The 25109-nt window shown below is 41.6% G+C and overlaps 1 protein-coding gene across 1 annotated transcript; it reads right to left on the bottom strand.

Moving 5' to 3' along the window:
* Positions 1 to 1944: 1944 nt before the first annotated feature.
* LOC306925170 (uncharacterized protein) lies at positions 1945 to 15130 on the bottom strand (the record flags this gene model as incomplete). Its single annotated transcript, XM_079503860.1, has 4 exons — positions 15033 to 15130; positions 10985 to 11338; positions 7710 to 8514; positions 1945 to 1966 (listed from the first exon to the last, which is right to left on the bottom strand). Exons 2-4 carry the CDS (start codon positions 11304 to 11306, stop codon positions 1945 to 1947), a joined length of 1149 nt encoding a protein of 382 aa, XP_079359986.1. The 5' UTR covers positions 11307 to 11338; positions 15033 to 15130.
* Positions 15131 to 25109: the final 9979 nt, after the last annotated feature.

Consider the following 25109-nt stretch of genomic DNA (forward strand, 5'->3'; position numbering starts at 1 on the left):
CATATTCACTTAATTTCACACAACAACAATCAATGTTACAAATGTCTAGCTCTCCCGAGTCTGTAAAAGTACCTGTATGCTGTATCTCAAGAACCGTAATAGATACAGACATGTACTTGTACTGCACCACACTATCCGCAATGCCCAACTTTATATTCACCTTCAATACATTTATGGGGCTTAAAATCAATGCATTTCAAGTTATAAAGGAAAAACCCCATTTCTGGACGGACATCTTGGATTTTTGGGGCCGCCATCTTGGAATTTTGCGTGGCCAGCGGTATTTTTGAAAAGAGTGGGATTTGAAGAGTATATGTACCAAATTTCATGCTTGTATCACCATTTGAACGATCCTTACACTTATCTGCTCCACTATAAGTATTCATGTGTCTTTCTGTGCTGTCTGGCAGACTGAGACATATTTAACTTTCTGCCCCAAAACGTATATTATACAGAGAATTAAGGTGGGGTCCCGAGAGGCTTCCATCCAAGTTCCTGGGGAATAGACTTTCAACAACAAAAAACAGTCCGGTTGTTTCAGTGAGTAGCAAAGCATAGTTTTGTTTATTTATTTTGTTACCGTTACTGTTTGTACGTCGGACCCCTCTAAACGGTAGTGACATACTCAGTAATATCACTGTAAGTGTACGTAATATCAATATGCATCGCAAAGGCAGATTAAAGGCTATGGATATGCAGCCTGCGTGACATTCTCAGATCCACGGAACGCAGCGGATCAGGCTGGAAGGAACCCAGCTAGGCTAATGGCTACGCGAGGTTATGGCATTAGAGAACTGGCTACTCTGCGTCTGGACCTTCATATGTACTCTAAGGTCTGGACCAGGGCTAGTGGTACAGGAGCAAGTGAAAACAACAACGAGCACAAATATAAGAGGATTTTTTTTTTTTTTTACCTGAAATCAGGATAACAATGAATTGGGAAGCGTTAGTCCTGCTTTTATTTACACGATAGTCTCGCGTAGCCAGGCAACTATTCCACAATCTCCGAATAAGCGTTTGGATTTTGGAAATTGCGAGTCAACAGTCTGGTTACGCAGAGCCAATCAAACGAAGATATGAGACACTGAACCGGAACCGGAAATGGATGGCAGACTACAGTTTTGTAGTCTTTCAAGCCAGCTCTTCCATAATGTTGGAACGTTACAGGCAGCAGAATATCATTGAAAAGCAGTACGTACTATTAAGCAACATAGGCCTAATGTAATGTCAGTTAGTCATATAGTGGTGCAGACGGTTACTGTTGTTTTTGCCACATGGCAAAGAAAGGATAGGTGGGCTGCGTGGGCACTATTTTCATTGAATTCAGTGTGCATGAAGTTATGTGTAATTACAATGTTTGGCCACTAGATGGAGACCTGCGGCCATAATGGAGCATTGTGTGTTCTCCCAGACATGGGCCCTGACAGTGAACCTAACTAAGACTAAAATCATGATATTTCAAAAAAGATCCAGCCGCCAAAACCATACATTTTTCCTAAATACAATCCCACTAGAACAAACGAAAAACTATACCTACCTTGGCCTAAACATTAGCAGCACAGGGAACTACAACCAAGCTGTAAAGGACCTGAGAGACAAGGCAAGAAGGCCATTCTATGCTATCAAAATAGACATCCCAATTAAAACCTGGCTTAAAATACTGGACTCTGTGATAGAACCAATTTCCCTCTATGGTTGTGAGATCTGGGGACCATTAGCAAACCATGACCTTGACCAAACCTACACACAGAATTCTGCAAATCCATTCTCCGTACCCAGCGAAAAACACCAAATAATGCATGCAGGGCAGAATTAGGACGATACCCACTCATATAAATCAAAATAAAAAAGAGCACTTAAGTTCTACAACCACCTTATAGAAAGCGACCTAGATGCACTCCATAAAAAGGCACTCACACAGCGAAACTCAAGAGAGATGCCCCCTCAGCCAGCTGCCCCTGGAACTCTGGGCACAAACACAAACAGAGCCACAAGATAGAAAACCCATTGGACTAAACCAAATTATAAAACAGCAAAAGGAAAACTACCTGACACATTGGAAAGAAGCAACACAAAAGCAGAGTAAACTAGAATGCTATCTGGCCCTAAACAGAGAATATGCAGTGGCAGAATTCCTGAGCACCGTGACCGACCCAAAACAAAGAAAAATCTAGGTAGACTCAGTGAGCACAGTCTTGCGATCGAGAAAGGCTGTCATAGGCAGACCTGTATCCCGAGAGAAGACAGACTATGCACCCACTGCACACAAAATGAAGTGGAAACCGAGCTACACTTCCTAACCATCTGTCCATTGTACCAAGACATCAGAGACACAGACATAGGGCCTACTTCCCACAGATTACAACCACACACGGAGATTTTGAAAACATGACCAATGACAAAAAACTCCCATATCTGCTGGGCGAAGTACAACAATGTGCAAATACAGCAGCAAGATTCGTGAGTTAGGCCTACTGTGATAGGAGAAGGATATCAAATGGAACACACAAACCCTAAAGACTAATCATTGTGTATATTCCTGCACTATACCTACCTGCATCCAGTGATCTTGGTACATAGAAATTGATCTATTGAAGATTCTGACTTTTAAATGTACATCATTTTTGTTTTGATTGTATTGTTGTATTGTGCTTTCTGCTTTGGCAATGTAAACGTATGTTTTCTCATGCCAATAAAGCCCTTTGAATTGAATTGAATTGTGTGTTAATCTGGGCCAGGGGGGGGGGGGGGGGGGGGGGGGTACATGCAGGGCCATGTTAGCCATTGGGTCGGTGGGGCCAGGGCCTAGGGATAATAAAGGAACAAATAAATATTGGCCCAGGGGCAGTGGCGTGCAGACATTTAGAGGGGCAGGTGCTCAAGTTAAAAAAGGGCACCTTGTGCAGCGCGTGGAACCGGCCGGTTGCCTTAATCCATTTTGGGCGGGAACCCCTTTTGGTGTTAGCATTATGTTATGCTTTAGCTATTGAAAAATAGCAGATCTACAAGCTCATAGCGCGCCACCGAGTGGCGCGCTATGAGCTTGTAGGTCTGCTATTTTTGAAAAATCAAAAAAAAAAGAGAAAAACGTTTTTTTTCTTCTTTTTTTTCTCCAAAAGGGCACATTGCCAAAAGGGCAGGGGGTGCTCTAGCACCCCCTAGTGTCTATCTGTGCACGCCACTGCCCAGGGGCCATCGTGGGGGTTAATCCCCCCCTGTGCGTTGTGCATGTATTTATACGGTATCAAAGTAGTCAATTCATTTCATACATTGTCCTCAGTGTTCATTTCATAGACAAACTATGACAAAAACATCTTTGTCGACTACCTTTTTTCACTGACGAAAACTAAACAAAATGAACTATTAAGCTATGATAGACTAAATATACTGACAATATCATGAACAAATTCTATCTAGACTAAAATGTTAAGGAGGGACTAGTGGGGAAGAGATCCAGTAGAACTAAAACACAATTAAGTAATTTTATAAACAAAAGTAGTAGGCCTACTGCTTAATTCCTGAAAGGTGTAAAATGCAGAGTTGCAAAGAAAAAGATTCCAAGGCACTCCGTCTTTGGTGAAAAAATATGATTTATTTGATGAGAAAGACAACAAAAAATGACCAACGCGTTTCCTTACATTATCAGAAATGCTGTGTGGTTGCGTTCAAGTGTTGAAGTGTAAGTGTAAAAATCAGCCATTATGACACCATCAAGGTCCGCTAAAATACATAGTCGACAAGCATCTTATGATATTTAGTCGACTAAAACTAGACCAAAAGTAAAACATGTCAGATGACAAAAAAATATGGCTAAAACTAAATAAAATCTGCTGTCAAAAGGTAGGCTAGGTGAAAAAGGTACACTTTTCTGTATCATTGCTTGTGTGTGTGTGGAGTAACATGAGTAAATGGTGCATTTATATAGCGCCTTTATCCAAAATGCTTCACATAGACCCATTCACACACACACATTCATACACCGATGGCGGCGGAAACCATGCAAGGCACCGCAATGGGTTCAGAGTCTTGCTCAAGGACACTTCGACACTAACTCTGGGGGAGCCCGGGTTCGAACTGGCAACCTTGCGGTTACCATCCGGCCACTCTACCGCTGAACCACCGCTGCTGAGTCTCCCCATCTCTTCAATAAACATGAATGACATTTTCAGGGGAGTTTCACATTTTCAGCCAATGATGAGAGAGAACCCATTTACCAGTTTAATTATTATAGTGTTTCCGTTCCAATGTCACTGGTTTAATCTGTATCCTGTCTGAGTTCTTTATCCTGATTGGATAACATTTTTATCCTGACCTGGAAATGCATTTTCTGATTAATAAAGAGCTGGAGAGACATGGGGACTCCTGTTACTGAACATAAATATATATAGGCCTATTAAAAAAGCAACAATATTGATGACTAAATGACTGCGGGTGCACAGTCTGCACACGTCATTTAAAAAGGAGAATTCCGGACTAGCCATAGGAGTGGGGGGGTTTATCGGCCACTCACCTTTTACGGAAGCCCATTTGGGACAAAACTCTGGACACAAACAAAAACAAAATAATTGTCGAGTGATCAAAATAAGCAATTTGGCGATTTTTATTTATTAACAAAATTGACAATATATTATATTTAATCTTAGTTTTAGTCATCATAGCTGGGTTTTAATGTAGTCTTTTAGTTTATCAGTGAAAAAACTAGTTTCAGTTTTAGTTGACGAAAGTAACACTAATGCAGCCTTTGTTTTTCAGCCTTTTGTCATGTGAAAAAGACAGAACATGGAGAAATGGGCGTACATGCTCCAACTTATGAGTTCTAATTATGATCCAAACAACAACTGCTCCTTACATAACATTAAGCATTGTTTATTCCCTTCTAGCTTTATGTGACAGACTAGTTACAGTACAATGTAAAACATATAGGGCCTACTAGCTTTATGTTACAGACCAGTTACAGTACAATGTATATATGCAGGCTGTAACAAATACTATTATGTACTCCCTTGTAGTGAGGTTTAAAATAAGTAGTTCACCCAAAAAAATTACTAAAATAACGATAATTTGATGACCGGCAGAGAGTCAATTCAACATATTCACATGGCGGCCATCTTGCTGATTTTACCAGTTTTAAGTATACAATGATAACATTTCATAAAAAAAAACAATGTTTGTGTAAACACAAAACATTGAAGATGAAGGTGAGGATGCAAATTGCAATTGGCCAGAGTGAGATGATAACAGGCGAGCGCCCCTCACTTCACACGGGTGTGATTTTTTTTAGGTCCTATATACAGCTTTTGTCCTCACCGTCTCATATTTGCCATTGACAATGAAGGGAGAAATTAGGTCATGTCCCTCAAATATGACATAAATGTGTGGCAACACAAACATTAAATGCCATTGACAATGAAGGGAAAATGTACGTCATATGTAGACGAGCAAATCGGCCAACCAATCACATGAATTAGGTGAAAAGATGCGATTTTTTGAGGGGGGATAGCCCGTCCTATATACAGCTTTTCGTCCTGTAACGTCTCACATTTGCCTTTGACAATGAAAGGAGAAATTACGTCATTGAAATATGACTTGAATTTGTGGAAACACAAACAAACATTAAATGCCTTTGACAATGAAAGGAACATTTACGTCATATGTAGACGAGCAAATCGCTAACCAATCATATACATTCAGTTTTCATTACTTACATGATCATCATGGTGAAAAGATGACCTTTTTAGGGGAATCTTACATCATCATAGTGAAAGGATAAGTGTCTTGCCCCGAAATCTAACATCAATTAAACATTGTTATAATATGTTGTCATTATGACATTAATTTTATTATTCTTTTTGAGTGGTGTAAACCACTCCTACAACTGGCTTTGTTAGTCTGTCTGTCTGTGCGCAAAAAATGAGCACGGTTGCTATGGTCACCCAGTTCACAGGTGGGTGTGATTTCATTACGTCAGACATTACGTCAGACCACAGCTGATCAGTCTATATAAGACCTTACACCACTCAGTTCACACGGGTGTGATTTTTCATATATAGTTTATATTTTTGAGGGGAACTAGCCCCTCCTATATACAAACACGTTATTCCAGCCAGTTCCTTCCCCTCCATCAGGTGACCCGGCAGGCCAGGGCAGTATTACTGCATGATTTTTGTGAGGGTACCTACCCTAAGGGACACAGGGAGAACATGCAGACTCCACACAGAAAGGCCCTTTTTCCAAAGTTTGCCGAGGTGGTATCTTAGGTGGCAGCATCGGCTCTGGCGCAGTGACTATGAGTGCTCATGTGTTCTTGTAGATGGCTTGTTTGTGTAAAGCCTTTGCCACAATCCAAACAACTAAAGAGCTTTTGGTCTGTGTGAGTCGTCATGTGCTGTTTTAGATGACTCTCACAAATAAAGCCTTTTCCACAAACTGTACACGTAATGGCCGTATGAGTCGTCATGTGATTGTTTAGACAACCCAACACATAATAGCCTTTCCCACAAACTGTACACATAAACGGTTTCTTGTGAGTTTGTTTTATCTTAACCAGAGGTGCTGTCTTAGGTGTCAATATCAGATTTAGCCCCGGCCCCCTGACTATACGAGTAATCATGTGTTCTTTTAGATGACTTGAGATATCCGTCTGACTAAAGCCTTTGCCACACAAAACACACATAAAGGGTCTTTCTGTCAGAATGGGACTCTGGATAGGTTGGCTGCTTTTAACCAGGGGAAAGGGCTTTTGCCCAGCATGAGTCATCATGTGAGACTTTAGACTACAGCTCCAACTAAAGCCTCTCCCACAAACTGTACACACAAAGGGCTTTTCCCCTGTATGAATCACCATGTGGGTTTTTAGACTATCCCTCCGACTAAAGCCTCTCCCACAAACTGTACACACAAAGGGCTTTTCCCCTGTATGAGACTGAATGGAATTCTGGATATGTTGGCTGCTTTTAACCAGAGGTGTTATCTTAACCAGAGGTGTTGTCTTAGGTCTCAATATCAGAAGAAAGGGATTTTTTCCAGCATGAGTCATCATGTGGCTTTTTAGATTATTACTCCAACTAAAGCCTCTCCCACAAACTGTACACACAAAGGGCTTTTCCCCTGTATGAATCATCATGTGTTTTTTTAGATTATGCTTCCTACTACAGCCTCTCCCACAAACTGTACACACAAAAGGCTTTTCCCCTGTATGAGACTGAATGGAATTCTGGATATGTTGGCTGCTTTTAACCAGAGGTGTTGTCTTACTTATCAATATCGGAGGAAAGGGATTTTTCCCAGCATGAGTCATCATGTGGCTTTTTAGACGATGCCTCCAACTAAAGCCTCTCCCACAAACTGTACACACAAAGGGCTTTTCCCCTGTATGAATCATCATGTGGCTTTTTAGACCACACCTCCAACTAAAGCCTGTCCCACAAACTGCACACAAAAAGGGCTTTTCCCCTGTATGAATCACCATGTGGCTTTTTAGACTACGACTCCAAATAAAGCCTGTTCCACAAACTGTACACATAAAGGGTTTTTCCCCTGTATGAGACTGAATGGAATTCTGGATATGTTGGCTGCTTTTAACCAGAGGTGTTGTCTTAGGTCTCAATATAGGCTTTAGCTTTGGCCCCTCGACATTATGAGTACTCATGTGTTCTTGTAGATCACCTGTATTACTACAGCCTTTGCCACAAACAGCACAAGTAAAGCACTTTTCCATTGTATGAATACACATATGGGCTTTTAGAGAACTCTTAACAAATTTGCCACAAGTACAGAGCGTTGTACGAGTACCCTTCACACTTAAGCCTTTTCTCCTTTTATGAGTCCTCATGGAGTGAGCTTTTTTGGAAGAATGCAGGTCCTGGGACAGCTTGTTGCTCAAAGACAATCTTTCAGATTCAGAACAGTCTGAAGAGAGGAACTGCTCAGTATAGCACTTTTTCCTTCTGTGAATACACACGTGAGTTTTTAGAGAACTCTTAATGAATTTGTCACAAGTACAGCGTACAGAGTACAGAGTACCCTTCCTACTTGTATGAGTCCTCGTGGAGTGAGATTTATTTGAAGACTGAAGGTCCTGGGAATGCTTGTTGCTCAAAAACAACATTTGTCCTTTCACATTTCGTGTCTTGTGTGATTTCAGTGTGTTTGAAGCCGACTGACCTTCCCTGGTCTCCTCCCACTCATCACTGTCTTCAGTGATGTCCGATTCAGAACAGTGTGAAGAGAGGAGCTGGTCATCACTAGATGGAACCCAGTACTCTATATAAGCTTGTGTTTGCATGTGTTCAGTAGAGCTGCCTGCTCGAGGCTCAGTCTCTCCGTTTTCTTCATCACTTTTATGTTTCACGGCTAGTAATGTCGACGTTGACCCATCTGCCTCTTCTGGTTTTATAGTTAGCTCCTCCTGTTCTTCTTTAATGTGTCGAGGCTCTGGTTCCTCTTGGACCAGACGGGAGCTTCTCTTCTGACGTTCAGGTGGAACCTCTTCACACACAGGGAGGTGCAAGAAGTCTAGGCAAAAAGGTAAAAGAGAACACTTTCAAACTTTTCCATGCAGTGATTCTTGTTTTAGAGCTGTGATAGTTGGAGGAGCTTGCAGTAAATCAATTCCCCAAATCATCAATGCATCCTCATGAGTATCATCTGCAGGATTCTAATTTACCAACACGCCGACTCTGGTGGAATTATCAGTTTTATCATGTGATGTTTGAATGTAACAACCTATAACAATCTGTGTTACGGAATACTTTGTTTGGTTAACGGAGTAAGGTAACGCATTTGTTTGTAATTGATCAGTTACTTAACTTTTCCAAAATAATGGTGTTACTTAGTTACATTTAAGTCCTACTGTATCATTCCGTTCTTGCTGTTGCCACAAAGGAAAATTAATCCATCCGACACATTTGCGTGTCGGATATATAAATATCCCCCATCTGAAAATATGTTGTTCCAGGGACGCCCCCAGAAGCAAAGATTTGAGTTAATAACATTCGCTCTGAAAGAATATATATTCAATGATTTGACACATTGTCACGATTTTTCAGATATAGATCTACATTCTACAAGCTAGGGCTGGGTGCAATAACCGCAATATTGCCATACCGCCGGTATGTAACGCATAACGCGGTATGGCAATACCGCGTCATGCATTACATACTTTCTCTCTTTCCGTGCTGTTCTGACGACCTACGTTCTAGGCCTACAGTGCATATGTTGTGATATGAAATGAAAGGTTTATCATAATAAACACGGAATCAGAGGCTCAGTCTAATCATGTCAGAAATTATGTTAACTCATGGCTTGGGGAGGCGTGCAGTTGCTGCGTGGTGGTGGAGCGGCTGGAAGTTGAACCTTTCAATTCATCATATAGGCCTATTATATGTGGCTCATCAATCTATCGTCAGTTAACTTGGAATGTATTTAATATGTTTAAGATAATAGGTTCCATGATGAAGGGACGTTTTCGAATGGTGAGGCGTTTGTTTCAAGCGATGCGCTGCTGAGCCGACATTTCCTTGGACTTGGAGTGACTTTGTGGTACACTCAGTGAGCTAAATAAAGTGTAGGCCTATGCCTAATGGTTTTCTTGTGACTCTATCCTTTTGAATTTATTTTCAATAAAGTAATCAATCAATCAATTCTCATTTGTCATTAGACAGTACCAGTGCAATGGCCGTTTTTAGCCAAAATGCGCAGATCTACAAGCTCGGATTTATTACTGTTATCCATTCAATCAGCAGGTCAGCACTGTTATGCTCAAAGAAGTGACCCTAAATAATTGGGTCTTTGGTCTGAGGCTGCGCAATATGGCGCAAATTATCATTGCCATCTTGTTTTTACAACGATTTCTACGTGGATTTGATTGTTTATAATGTTGGATGAGGTCTGATGCGGCCATGCAAAATGATTGTGTCGTGGATTTTCTTTTTTAAACCGCTGTGTTTCACTATTTTATTTTTAACGTGGTTTCTTGTTGCAGTACAGTAGTGATTACAGTAGTGCGTCCAGGGACTCCCGGAAGGGAACATGATTGCATCCTTTACCTATATCTTGCACACATTTACATCAATGCATCAAATTAGTCATGGTGAAGCCCAGCACAGCTCCACAACACAACACTTCGGTAGACTGCACTCTTCTTTTTGACCAAACTTCCTCACAGGTGGGCTTTAATTGTTGGTAACGCAAAAATAATGACGTGTGCCGTTTGCAGCCTGTGTGTGTTGCCCTTTACTCAGATTTCCATTACTTTCAATGCACCTATCCCACACCGGCAGTGTCAGGCGTGCGTTCACGCCACGCCCGGCGCTCCTATGCGCTGCTGTTCTATTTCGTAGCCGTTCTGAGAAAAATTATGTTGGAGCCTAGGGGCGGAACTTCACACACACACCGATACTGTGCTGCCTGTTATTCATAGATTTTCGGTGGTGAGGTGAGGTGACCACGTGAGGTGACCACCGAACTACAACATGACGTCACGAGCCGCGGTGAAGAGCAAACCACCGCCCCAGCCCTTCTCTCTGTTTTTACTCACCACCGCTCAACGTTATTTCAGCTCCGGTGGTCACCTCACCACCGAAAATCCAGACTATGAATGAGCCTTAAGGAAGCTGCCATTTCCGTTCACGAAAATGCTCCGATGCTACGATTCAAAAGTTACATTTTCACGATGGCGGCAGGGACCATTTTGGATTAACCCCGTAGGAAAATGCCAGTATGTTTGTGAGCGACCTGAAAATGTACTTCAGACAGTTTCATATCCAGCATTTAAAATGATCTGTTAACTCATAGAACTAGTGTGTATAAACGTATAATATATATGTTAAAGAACATTTTGGAGTGATGTATTTTTAAAAGAAAATATGCATAGAACATATTAGATTAATTAGATCATATCAATATTATAATGTTGATAGCCCTAACATAACAGAAGAGTGAGTGAGTGAGTGAGTGAGTGAGTGAGTGAGTGAGTGACACTTACTGGTGTCCAGGAGGTCTTCAGGTTCCTGTTTAAAAGAAACAGTCCCGGTGTCCAGAAGGTCTGGACGTTCATATTTAATAGAAACAGTCCCGATGTCCAGAAGGTCTTGACGTTTGTATTTAATAGAAACTGTCCTGGTGTCCAGGAGGTCATCAGCTTCCTGTTTAACAGAAACAGTCCCGGTGTCCAGGAGGTCTTGACGTTCGTATTTAATAGAAACTGTCCTGGTGTCCAGGAGGTCATCAGGTTCCTGTTTAACAGAAACAGTCCCGGTGTCCAGGAGGTCTTCAGGGACAGTACAGGCTGGTTCTGGAGAACTCATCTCCACCTGCAAGCTGGACTCCACACGCTGGTCTGGAATGAAGGAACACAATAATTAAGGACATGAGTTGTAGATGAAACGTCGAGTGTAGAACACTCACTAACCTCTAACAAGTGTCACAGGCGGCTCACAGCTTGAAACAATAGGAATGACCGACATTGGATGCATATCAATGGTGACGGACGGTCCATCCATTGTGTCGACCTGCTAAGTAGGCTACTGTAGGCGTTCTGTCTGAACTCTGAAGCAGTCTAAAGAGTTGGATAACAGTGGCTGATGGATTCATGAACCAGTGACCCAAAATATTAGGTCTTCTGCATACCGTGATTTTGCCCGCCACAAATAAATTTTAGTCGACTAAATCAACTGTAGATTTAGTCAACTAAAATCTTACAATATTTAGACTAACACTAAAACATTTCAGATTATTAAAACAAAACTTAAAAGGAACCCTGGCTAATAAGACAAATATGCCTTAATACATTATAATTGACCTCTATAACTAAAATCTAACATTTAAAACCCCTTATGTATTTTTCATAAATTGATAATCTTTCACTCAATAGGGGGGGGAACTCCTGTCGCAAGTTAATGATGTATGGAATACATGGAATGCACGCGTTAATAAAAACAACTTAATACTTCCTGAGGTTAATATGAGCATCAAAGCAGTATTTTAATTTTATTAGCACATGCAGTCTATATATTCCATAGGGCTAGACCACACCTGGACCAATGACATCATCAACGTGCCGACAGTTCTCCCTATTGAGTGAAATATTATCAATTTTATAAAATAAATACAATGTTTAAGGTGTTATACATTTTAGTTATAGAGGGCAATGATACTGTATTAAGGCATATTTGTCATATTAGTCAGGGATCCTTTTATTAACAAACGTGTCGCTCACTGTTTCAATCAGGGGATGTCAGTGGTCACGACTCACGACCCCCCATAATAATTATATTTGAACTGGGGACCTCCCAAAACAATTATATTTGAACTGGAGACCTCCCCCAAGATAGTTATATTTTATATGAACCCGTTGATGCCCCAAAATAATAATATTTGAACTGGGGATCCCCAAAAGAATCATTTAACTTTTCAATACGTTTAAGGTTTAACACTCATAACACCAGCAATACTTAACACACTATATCAACATTCTTAAGCCCAAACCACACCAATGGGTCAGGTTGGGACACAACTGTTTTAAGGTAAACCACACCAATGTAACTCATTGAGTTGCATTGGTGTGGTTTACCTTAAAGTACGCCACGACCCTTTGGTGTGGTTTGGGCTTTAGGAACAATACTTTATATATCTTTATAACTTCTCAAATGATTTAAGCATTAATGATTTAAGCATCAAAGCATCAAATGATTTAAGCCAGTGGTTCCCAAACCTTTTCATGTCAAGGACCTCCAAATTGACACTAATATTGGACCCCCATTAGATGACATTTCTATCTCTGGGACCCCCAATTTATATAGTAAAATCAATGTTCAGTCCGACTCCATTGATTGATTGATTTATTAACAGTTTGCAGAATTAACAGTACATTTCAAGTACAACTCAATACAACACCTGTTAACAGTGAGTGGACGACACCATAAAGCATTACACTTGTTTACAATAGGGCCCACCATTTTCAATTCATCAAAAACAATTACGTACGAATATACACAACTATAGTCAAAACAGGAACTCATCATAGAGGTAAAAAGGGAAAAGAAACATATACAGTGAGGGGAAAAAGGGGTGGGTGGGGGATTCCGGTTTTACGGGGGCCAGTTTCGAATTGCAGCCGTCTGTAGGTGCCCTTTGAGGGCAGTTTTGAAGGAGTCAAGGGATTTGCATGTCTTAATGACTGTTGGTAGGGCGTTCCACATTTTGGTGGCATAGCAGCGAAATTAATTTAGTCCCTTGTTTGTGCCGAATCGGGGTTGCACATGGTTTGTTGAACTCCCTCTGGTGTTGTGGGTGTGGACTTTGTTGACATTAAGGAAGTATCTAGACAGGTACATGGGTATCTTTGTGGTGTATCGAACCTTGTGGACCAGACCCATTGCAAGATGCTGTACTCTGTGGTCAACCCTAAGCTGTTCCAGCCTATCAAAATGGGTAGGGGTGAGGTGGGTTCGGGGAGTGAGGCCAAGTAGTAACCTGACCAGTTTGTTTTGGGAAGTCTGGAGCCTTGTTTTAAGGGCCTTAGGTGCTGTGGTACCAGGAGGTGCATGCATAGTCGAATAAACCTTGAACGAGGGCTCCTGTTAGGGTCTTCAAGGTGTTTTTGTTGACCAGTGAGGAGATCCTATAGGAATCTTGTTCTTTGGTTGACTTTTTTGATTACGCTGGTGGCCATTTTATCACCGGAAAGATTTGCCTCCAGGATGCAACCTAGGTAGGTCATTTCATCTTTCCGTGTGATAATACTGTCACCCACTCTAACCAAGAAGCCATTTGCCTTGCTGAGATCACCATTTGGTTCCATTTGTACACTCTCAGAGTTACAGACCCATAACAAGGGTCCATTTGGTTCCTAACTATCATTTAGCTGGGGACCCCCTGGAACTCCCTCAAGGACCCCTTGGGGTCCCCGCCCCAGACACCACTTTGGGAACCACTGATATAAGCATCAAGTGATTTAAGCATCAATGTGTTTTTGGAAATTGGAATACAAACAACATACATATACCAACAACACACGGTCACACATTGATTGATTGATTGATTGAATAATTTATTAACAGTTTGCAGAATTACAGTACATTTCAAGCACAAACTCAATACAAAAGCTGTTAACTGTGAGTGGACGACCCAATTAAGCATTACACTTGTTTCCAATAGGGTCCACCATGTTCAAATCATCAAAACATTTAGAGACGTACAAATAGACACTTCTATAGACAGAACAGGAATTCATCATAAAGGAGGTAAAAAGGGAAAAGAAACATATACAGTGAGGGGAAAAAAGGGGTGGGGGGAATTCACGTTCAGCTCCGTTAATTTGTTTGTTTTCCTTGGAGGGGCTGCGTTGGGTCCCCAAGTTGGCTCAGTGGCCATACCTTGAGTTGGCTGTGTGGCCGTGACCGTCTCTAGTGTTGTCCTTGCGTTCGGAACATCTATCTATCTAAGGACTATAGCGTTATAAGAAGTATTCATGTGTCTTTCTGTGCTGTCTGGCAGACTGAGGCATATTTAACTTTCTGCCCCAAAACGTATATTATACAGAGAATTAAGGTGGGGTCCCGAGAGGCTTCCATCTAAGTTCCTGGGGAATAGCCTTTCAACAACAAAAAACAGTCATAGTTTTGTTTATTTATTTTTAGTTTTTGTTGGTGTGAAAGGCAAGCAGTCGCCTCATTACTAGCCTCGCGTAGTCGTAGACTGTAGACATACTCAGTAATATCACTGTAAGTGTACGTAATATCAATATGCATCGCAAAGGCAGATTAAAGGCTATGGATATGTAGCCTGCGTGACATTTTCAGATCCACGGAACGTAGCGAATCAGGCTGGAAGGAACCCAGCTAGGCTAATGGCTACGCGAGGCTATGGAATTAGAGAACTGGCTACTATGCGTCTGGAACTTCATACGGGTCGACCCCTATACTACCACTAGCCCTGGTCCAGACCTTAGAGTCTAAGGTCTGGACCAGGGCTAGTGGTACAGGAGCAAGTGAAAACAACAACGAGCACAAATATGAGGATTTTCTTTTTACCTGAAATCAGGATAACAATGAACTGGGAAGCGGTAGAAAGCGTAGTCCACTAGTCGTGCTTTTATTTACATTTTACACAACGATAGTCTCGCGTAGCCAGACAACTATTCCACAATTGGACTTTGGAAATTGCGAGAGTTGAGTCAAGTCAGTCAACACTCAACAGTCTGATAACGCGAGACTCAGCGGCAGCGGTGGCCGAACGGATAGCGGCGCGGTCTAGATACCGGAAGGTTCCCAGTTCGAATCAGCCGTCCGACACGTTAAAATTACCACCGCTGAAATGCCCTTGAACAAGGCATCAACCACTACGATGAAATGTGTTCTATGAGCAGGGCCTGGCTGGAAACAAGTTCTTGAGCTTAGCCCAGATACCCTGGGTAAATATAGATTTCATTTCATTTCATTTCAAGATATGGACACTGAACCGGAACCGGAAATGGGTATAAATGACTACAGTTGTGTAGTCTTTCAAGCCAGCTCTACCATAATGTTGGAACGTTACAGGCAGCAGAATATCATTGAAAAGCAGTACGTATTATTAAGCAACAAAGGCCTAATGTAATGACAGTTAGTCATATAGTGGTGCAGACGGTTACTGTTGTTTTTGCCACGTGGCAAAGAAAGGATAGGTGGGATGCGCGGGCACTATATTCATTGAATTCAGTGTACATGAAGTTCTATGTAATTACAATGTTTGGCCACTAGATGGCGACCTACGGCCATAATGGAGCATTGTGTGTTAATCTGGGTCATCAGTTATCCAGGTCCAAATTAGCCATTGGGTCGGTATACCAAATAGGTTTATTGGTTTATATAACAAATAAATATTGGCCCAGGGGCCATCGTGGGGGTTAATCCCCCCCTGTGCGTTGTGCATGTATTTATACAGTATCAAAGTGGTCAATTAATTTCATACATTGTCCCCAATGTTAATTTCATAGACAAACTATGACAACTACCTTTTTTCACTGACGAAAACTAAACAAAATGAACTATTAAGCTATGATATGATATATACTGACAATATCGTCAACAAATTAAATCTAGACTAAAATGTTAAAGAGGGACTAGAGGGGAAGAGATCCAGAAGTAATTTTATAAACAAAAGTAGTAGCCTATGCATACTGCTTAATTCCTGAAAGGTGTAAAATGCAGTTGCAAAGAAAAAGATTCCAAGGCACTCCGTCTTTGGTGAAAAAATATGATTTATTTGATGAGCAAGACAACAAAAAATGACCAACGCGTTTCCTTACATTATCAGAAATGTTGTGTGGTTGCGTTCAAGTGTTGCAAGCTCACAACGCGTCGCAGTGGCTATTCAGCATGCAACCAAGTGTAAAATCAGCCATTATGACACCATCAAGGTCCGCCAACATACATAGTCGACAAGCATCTTATGATATTTAGTGGACTAAAACTAGACTAGTAAAACATGTCAGATGACAAAAAAAGATGGCTAAAACTAAATAAAATCTGCTGTCAAAACGTAGGCTAGGTGAAAAATTATTTCTGTATCATTGCTTGTGTGTGTGTGGAGTAACATGAGTAAATGGTGCATTTATATAGCACCTTTATCCAAAGTGCTTCACATAGATTGTGCATTACATTCATTCACACACATTCATACACCGATGGCGGCGGAAACCATGCAAGGCACCACAAGGGGTTCAGAGTCTTGCTCAAGGACACTTCGACACTAACTCTGTGCTAACACTAACTCTCGGTGCACACATCATTTAAAAGGAGAATTCCGGACTAGCCATATTATTGACAAATTCTGATGTTACTATATCCATTAACTATTGGTATAGACAAAAATATATAAATAAAAAATAACTAGATCTGCGAAGGGAGGAGGGGTTTATCGGCCACTCACCTTTTACAGAAGCCCATTTGGGACAAAACAAAAACAAAAAAATTGTCGAGTGATCAAAATAAGCAATTTGGCGATTTTTATTTGTCAACAAAATTGACAATATATTATATTTAGTTTTAGTCATCATAGCTGGGTTTTAATGTAGTCTTTTAGTTTATCAGTGAAACAAAATCTAGTTGTCAAAAGTTTCAGTTTTAGTTGACGAAAGTAACACTAATGCAGCCTTTGTTTTTCAGCCTTTTGTCATGTGAAAAAGACAGAAATCATGGAGAAATGGGCGGACATGCTCCAACTTATGAGTTCTAAATATGATCCAAACAACTGCTCCGTACAGAACATTAAGCATTGTTTATTCCCTTCTAGCTTTATGTGACAGACTAGTTACAGTACAATGTAAAACATATAGGGCCTACTAGCTTTATGTTACAGACCAGTTACAGTACAATGTATATATGCAGGCTGTACAAAATACTATTATGTACTCCCTTGTAGTGAGGTTTAAAATAAGTAGTTCACCCAAAAAAAAACTACTAAAATGACAATAATTTGATGACCGGCAGAGTCAATTCAACATATTCACATGGCGGCCATCTTGCTGATTTGACCAGTTTTAAGTATACAATGATAACATGTCATAAAAAAATTAAATTCTGAGACACTAACCAGGCTAGAACACGCCATGGGATTAAAGTATCACGTGGAAGGAACAAGTTATTCCAACCAGTTCCTTCCCCTCCATCAGGTGCCCCGGCAGGCCAGGGCAGTATTGAGACCTGGATTACTGCATGATTTTTGTGAGGGTACCTACCCTAAGGGACACAGGGAGAACATCCACACAGAAAGGCCCTTTTTCCAAGGTTTGCAGAGGTGGTATCTTAGGTGGCAGCATTGGCTCTGGCCCTGTGACTATATGAATACTCATGTGTTCTTGTAGATGGCTTGTTTGTGTAAAGCCTTTGCCACAATCCAAACAACTAAAGAGCTTTTGTTCTGTGTGAGTCGTCATGTGCTGTTTTAGATGACTCTCACAAATAAAGCCTTTGCCACAAACTGTACACGTACTGGCCGTATGAGTCGTCATGTGATTGTTTAGACAACCCAACTTACTATAGCCTTTCCCACAAACTGTACACATGAGTTTGTGAGTTTGTTTTATCTTAACAGGAGGTGCTGTCTTAGGTGTCAATATCAGATTTAGCCCCGGCCCCCTGACTATACGAGTAATCATGTGTTCTTTTAGATGACTTGAGATATCCGTCTGACTAAAGCCTTTGTCACACAAAACACACATAAAGGGTCTTTCTGTCTGAATGGGACTTTGGATAGGTTGGCTGCTTTTAACCAGGGGAAAGGGCTTTTGCCCAGCATGAGTCATCATGTGAGTCTTTAGACTACACCTCCAACTAAAGCCTCTCCCACAAACTGTACACACACAGGGCTTTTCCCCTGTATGAATCACCATGTGGGTTTTTAGACTATCCCTCCGACTAAAGCCTCTCCCACAAACTGTACACACAAAGGGCTTTTCCCCTGTAGGAGACTGAATGGAATTCTGGATATGTTGGCTGCTTTTAACCAGAGGTGTTATCTTAACCAGAGGTGTTGTCTTAGATCTCAATATCAGAGGAAAGGGATTTTTTCCAGCATGAGTCATCATGTGAGTCTTTAGACTACACCTCCAACTAAAGCCTCTCCCACAAACTGTACAGACAAAGGGCTTTTCCCCTGTATGAATCACCATGTGGCTTTTTAGACTATGCCTCCAACTAAAGCCTCTCCCACAAACTGTACACACAAAAGGCTTTTCCCCTGTATGAATCACCATGTGGCCTTTTAGACTACGCCTCCAACTAAAGCCTCTCCCACAAACTGTACACACAAAGGGTTTTTCCCCTGTATGAGACTGAATGGAATTCTGGATATGTTGGCTGCTTTTAACCAGAGGAGTCTTAACCAGAGGTGTTGTCTTACTTATCAATATCGGAGGAAAGGGCTTTTTCCCAGCATGAGTCAACATGTGGCTTTTTAGACTATGCCTCCAACTAAAGCCTCTCCCACAAACTGTACACACAAAGGGCTTTTTCCCTGTATGAATCACCATGTGGCTTTTAAGACCATGCCTCGAAATAAAGCCTCTCCCACAAACTGCACACAAAAAGGGCTTTTCCCCTGTATGAATCACCATGTGGCGTATTAGACTACGCCTCCAAGTAAAGCCTCTCCCACAAACTGTACATATAAAGGGTTTTTCCCCTGTATGACACGGAATGGAATTCTGGATATGTTGGCTGCTTTTAACCAGAGGTGTTGTCTTAACCAGAGGTGTTGTCTTAGGTCTCAATATAGGCTTTAGCTTTGGCCCCTCGACATTATGAGTACTCATGTGTTCTTGTAGATCACCTGTATTACTACAGCCTTTGCCACAAACAGTACAAGTAAAGCACTTTTCCAGTGTATGAATACACATGTGGGCTTTTAGAGAACTCTTAACAAATTTGCCACAAGTACAGCGCGTTGTACGAGTACCCTTCACACTTAAGCCTTTTCTCCTTTTATGAGTCCTCATGGAGTGAGTTTTTTTGGAAGAATGCAGGTCCTGGGACAGCTTGTTGCTCAAAGACAATCTTTCAGATTCAGAACAGTCTGAAGAGAGGAACTGCTCAGTATAGCACTTTTTCCTTCTGTGAATACACACGTGAGTTTTTAGAGAACTCTTAATGAATTTGCCACAAGTACAGCGTACAGAGTACAGAGTACCCTTCTTACTTGTATGAGTCCTCGTGGAGTGAGATTTTTTTGAAGACTGAAGGTCCTGGGGCAGCTTGTTGCTCAAAGACAATATTTGTCCTTTCACATTTCGTGTCTTGTGTGATTTCAGTGCGTTTGAAGCCGACTGACCTTCCCTGGTCTCCTCCCACTCATCACTGTCTTCAGTGATGTCAGATTCAGAACAGTGTGAAGAGAGGAGCTGGTCATCACTAGATGGAACCCAGTACTCTATATAAGCTTGTGTTTGCATGTGTTCAGTAGAGCTGCCTGCTCGAGGCTCAGTCTCTCCGTTTTCACTTTTATGTTTCACTGCTAGTAATGTCGACGTTGACCCATCTGCCTCTTCTGGTTTTATAAGTAGCTCCTCCTGTTGCTCTTTAATGTGTCGAAGCTCTGGTTCCTCTTGGACCAGACGGGAGCTTCTCTTCTGCCGTTCAGGTGGAACCTCTTCACACACAGGGAGGTGCAAGAAGTCTAGGCAAAAAGATAAAAGAGATAAGACTTTTCCATGCAGTGATTCTTGTTTTATCTGTGATAGTTGGAGGAGCTTGCAGTAAATCAATTCCTCAAATCATCAATGCATCCCAGTATCATCTACAAGATTCTAATTTACCAACACGCCGACTCTGGTGGAATTATCAGTTTTATAATGTGATGTTTGAATGTAACAATTTATATAACAATCAGTGTTACGGAATACTTTGTTTGTGTAACGGAGTAAGCTAACACATTTGTTTTGTAATTAATCAGTGACTTAGTTATTCTTTCCAAAATAATGGTGTTACTTAGTTACATTTAAGACCTATATTTCACCGTTCTTTCTGTTGCCACAAAGGAAAAACAATCCATCTTACACATTTGCAATTAATCAGTTACTTAGTAACGGAGATGTGCAAGCACGGTCCTGGAAAATGAGTGACCCATGCTTTTCGTCTGTGGTGATTACGTAATCATTCTGATCTACCGTATTCAATAGGTCACCACTTTAGGTGTGACACACGGCTGGGCTTGTTTATATTCGTTTGTCGCATATGTGCAAAATGACAGAGATTGAAAGACGGAGTTTATCCTTCGGTAATGCATTCACACTATTTTTGGATTGGTGAAAGGAAGAGATCAACAATGATGTAATTAGGATTTTAACCTGTTTAGACCTGAGGCAGATTCTAAGAAAATTGCTTCTAAATTTGACTTTATTTTTCTCTCTTTCCGTGCTGTTCTGACGACCTACGTTCTAGGCCTACAGTGCATATGGTGTGATATGAAATGAAAGGTTTATCATAATAAACACGGAATCAGAGGCTCAGTCTAATCATGTCAGAAATGATGTTAACTCATGGCTTGGGGAGGCGTGCAGTTCAATTCATCATATAGGCCTATTATATGTGGCTCATCAATCTATCGTCAGTTAACTTGGAATTTGTTTAATATGTTTAAGATAATAGGTTCCATGATGAGGGGACGTTTTCGAATGGTGAGGTGTTTGTTTCATGTGATGCACTGCTGAGCCTACATTTCCTTTGACTTGGAGTGAGAATGCTTGCTATTGCGATTCCAAAACTAAATGACAGTGTTTGAAATCATTCCAACCCGATAGACTATTAAACCTCTAAATGTTTTGTCAATCAAAAGATAAAACAGTTCTGTCTGTCCTGTCGGAGCCTAAGGGCGGAACTTCACGCACACCGATACTGTGCTGCCTGTGTGTGTCTGTGTTGATCTTAAGGAAGCTGCAAAATCCGTTCACGAAAAAAAAAAAATATATATATATATATAATTATGCTTAGATGATTTATATTAGGGTATATTTGCGCAAATCGGAAAACGGAAGTGGGGAGGACGCTTCACTTCCGTTTTATCGCTTGCTCATGATCAGAGCTTCCGTGCTCCAGACGGTATGATGGAAGCATTTGAAAATTGCGAGAGGCAACAGTCTGGCCACGCGAGACATCATACATAATTTTAGGTGCTACATTTACACGATTTTCACGATGGCGGCAGGGATCATTTTAGATTTAGCCCTGTAGGAAAATGCCAGGATGTTTGTGAGCGACCCGAGGACAAAATCTTTTGAAAAACGTACCTCAGACAGTTTCATATCCAGCATTTAAAATGATCTGTTAACTCATAAGACTAGTGTTAGTGTATAAACTAATAATATATATGTTAAAGAACATTTTGGAGTGATGATTTTTTTAAAAATATGCATATAAACATATTAGATCATAATATCATATCTATATTATAATGTTGATAGGCGATATCCCTAAAATAACAGAAGGGTGAGAGAGAGAGAGACACAGAGACAGAGAGAGAGAGAGAGACACAGAGAGAGAGAGAGAGCGCATGACACTTACTGGTGTCCAGGAGGTCATCAGGTTCCTGTTTAACAGAAACAGTCCCGGTGTCCAGGTGGTCTTGACGTTCATATTTAATAGAAACTGTCCTGGTGTCCAGGAGGTCATAAGGTTCCTGTTTAACAGAAACAGTCCCGGTGTCCAGGAGGTCTTCAGGGACAGTCCAGGCTGGTTCTGGAGAACTCATCTCCACCTGCAAGCTGGACTCCACATGCTGGTCTAGAATGAAGGAATACAATACAAACTGTGATGTAATGTGAGTTGTAGATGAAAGGTTGAGTGTAAAACAGACTGAGGGAACAGAGGGTGTAAACTAAAGACATGTTTTTTCAAAGACAGATCAGTGACCCAAAATACTAGCCCGATAAACCATCCCGGTCGCATGAGTTCATGCATCTTCTGCGAGGGCCGTGATGTTGCCTGCCACAAATACATTTTAGTGGACTAAATCAACTGTAGATTTAGTCAACTGTCTAGTTACAATCTAAAATCTGTCTAAAATCTTACAATATTACGTTGACAATATTACGTTGACTAAAAGTACACCAACAGTAAAACATTTCAGATGACTAAAACCTTTATCAAAAACTTTGCTGTCAAAATTAACACTGGTTCAGATTACTGCCAACGCCATCACGTTATTCATAGTCTAAAATTTTCGGTGGTGAGGTGACCACCGGAACTACAACATGACGTCACGGAGCAAACCACCGCTCTCCCCAGAGGGTATTACAGCTCCGGTGGTCACTTCACCACCGGAGTGGTGGTCACCTCACCACCGAAAATCCAGACTATGAATAGGCCTTTAGATTGGGGAGGGGGCCTACCTCAGTAAACAGTGAAGTTTGGGGCATTGATCAATCAAATAAACAAGTTTAGGGGGCACGGTGGCACAGTTGGTAGTGCTGTCGCCTCACAGCTAGAAGGTCCTGGGTTCGATTCCCGCTCGGGGCGCTGTGGGTGCTTGTGGCGTGTTTCCTCCTCCGCGTCATCAGTGCCCATACCCGAGGCGGCGTTGGCAAAAGGGCCTTTCTGTGTGGAGTTTGCATGTTCTCCCCGTGTCCCCTAGGGTAGGTACCCTCACAAAAAACATGCAGTAATCCTGGTCTCTGAACTGACTCCCCCTGGCCAGCCGGGGCGCCTGATGGAGGGGAAAGGAACTGGTTGGAATAACGTGTTCCTTCCACGCGCTACGTCTTACCAGGGAAACTCCCCCCTGTCAAGTGTAAAGGAGCAACTTGGACATTCAGGCATGAAGGAAGCATGAGTTCAAGTCCGTTGCTCTCCCCATGTCCCCCAAATATGGAGACTAGGTTGGCAGAGGGTGTGTAGAGCCCAGGATCACATTAGATAATCACAGGGGTGAAAAATGGGTTACAAAACTGTGGGATAAAAATAAAAAAATAAACAACATTACATTATTGAACTGTGACACACATTTCTCTGTTCATGCAGCGCTAGTGCCTGCAGTTGTTCAGATCCCATAGGCTGAGGACTCCCTGTTCATGCAGCGCTAGTGCCTGCAGTTGTTCAGATCCCATAGGCTGAGAGGACAAACGTGTTGCTGACTGTTTCAGTCAGGGGATGGAAGTGGTTCCTCCTTTTCAGAAGGCGACCCCGAATTTAACCCCCCAAAATAATCATAGTTGAAGTGGGGACCTCCCAAAATAATCATAGTTGAAGTGGGGACCTCTCAAAATAATATTTGAACTGGGGGACCCCCCCAAAATTATTAGCGACTTTAAGCATCGACGGATACGGCAGTCGGCTACGGCGACCGGAAATGGATCAGTGCTCGATACATAAACCTGCTCTCCGTCGCAGCCCTTTCTACTACGGGAGAACCTACACTTACACGTAGTGTCTACAACGCCATGTCATAACCATGTTTATTGAAATTATAGCTGTCATACATTTACACCGATTGCTCCATCACCTCTCTTATGCTGTGTAATGTGTTGGCATGCTCTGAATGAAGAAATAACACTAATACCATATGTCATATTAACCATGTTTATTAAAACGGTTTTAGAATGACACAGATTGCTCCAACACCTTCCTCTTCCCACTGCTGATCATGTCCAGCGCATGTAATAATTAAGCAATATCGGCAAGTTAGCTGACGCGCAACGGGGTGTTTGACACATGCTGCATAGACGCGTGGGAACCAATGTCGCAATGGGAATGGGAACCAATGTCGCCGTCGCCTGTTTGCTTAACGATTTTGACAGCTACGGCGACGGCGTCATAGCCGCCGTACTTCCGCATAGCGTCGCCGTCCTGAAACAGTCGTTGCTTAAAGTCCCTATTATTTGAACTGGGGACCTCCCAAAATAATCCTATTTGAACCGGGGACAACGTACCCAAAATAAGGACTATTTGAAATGGGGACCCCTCAAAGTCAAAATGATCCACTATGGGACCCTGACGAAGGCTTGTATAGCCGAAACCAGTGGTGTTTCCAGGAATTACATTTTGGGGGCAGGCAAGATGTTTTAATTGTCGTCTTCCCGCGCACAATCGTAGCATTCAAAGAGATATACCTGCCAGACGAGTAGGATACAAAGGCTGAAAGGCATGCATTTACATTCCAATGGGTGATTGAGGGGCGCGCTCTACCGCAACGGCCAATTAGCTGTCCACTAATGGCTCTCAGGTCTTGTTTTTGTCCTCTCCTTTTAATCATTATATGGATTTTGGCCAGGCAGAAATTAATTTGGACAGACGGACTCCTGTCCTCGCCTTATTGTAGATACGCCTCTGGCCAAAACGCGTAAGTCTGTCTGTTTAATGTTCTTTGCCATGCCACTTTAATAAAGGCTTTTTTACTTGTCTGTAGCAGAATGCCTTGGACCTCCTTTTGTATCCTCAAAATAATCATATTTGAACTGAGAACACCCCAAAATAATCACATTTGAACTGGGGACCCATATTTAACTTTAATACTTTTAACACTCCTATAGCACCATCGATCAACATCACTATCAACATTCTTAGAGAGCCCACACTGTTTCTTCAGGAACATTAATTTCTAGTTATTTTTTATAACTTCTCAAATTATTTAAGCATCAA

This window comes from Electrona antarctica, assembly GCF_951216825.1.
Source record: "Electrona antarctica genome assembly, chromosome: 6".
Lineage (NCBI taxonomy): Eukaryota > Metazoa > Chordata > Actinopteri > Myctophiformes > Myctophidae > Electrona > Electrona antarctica.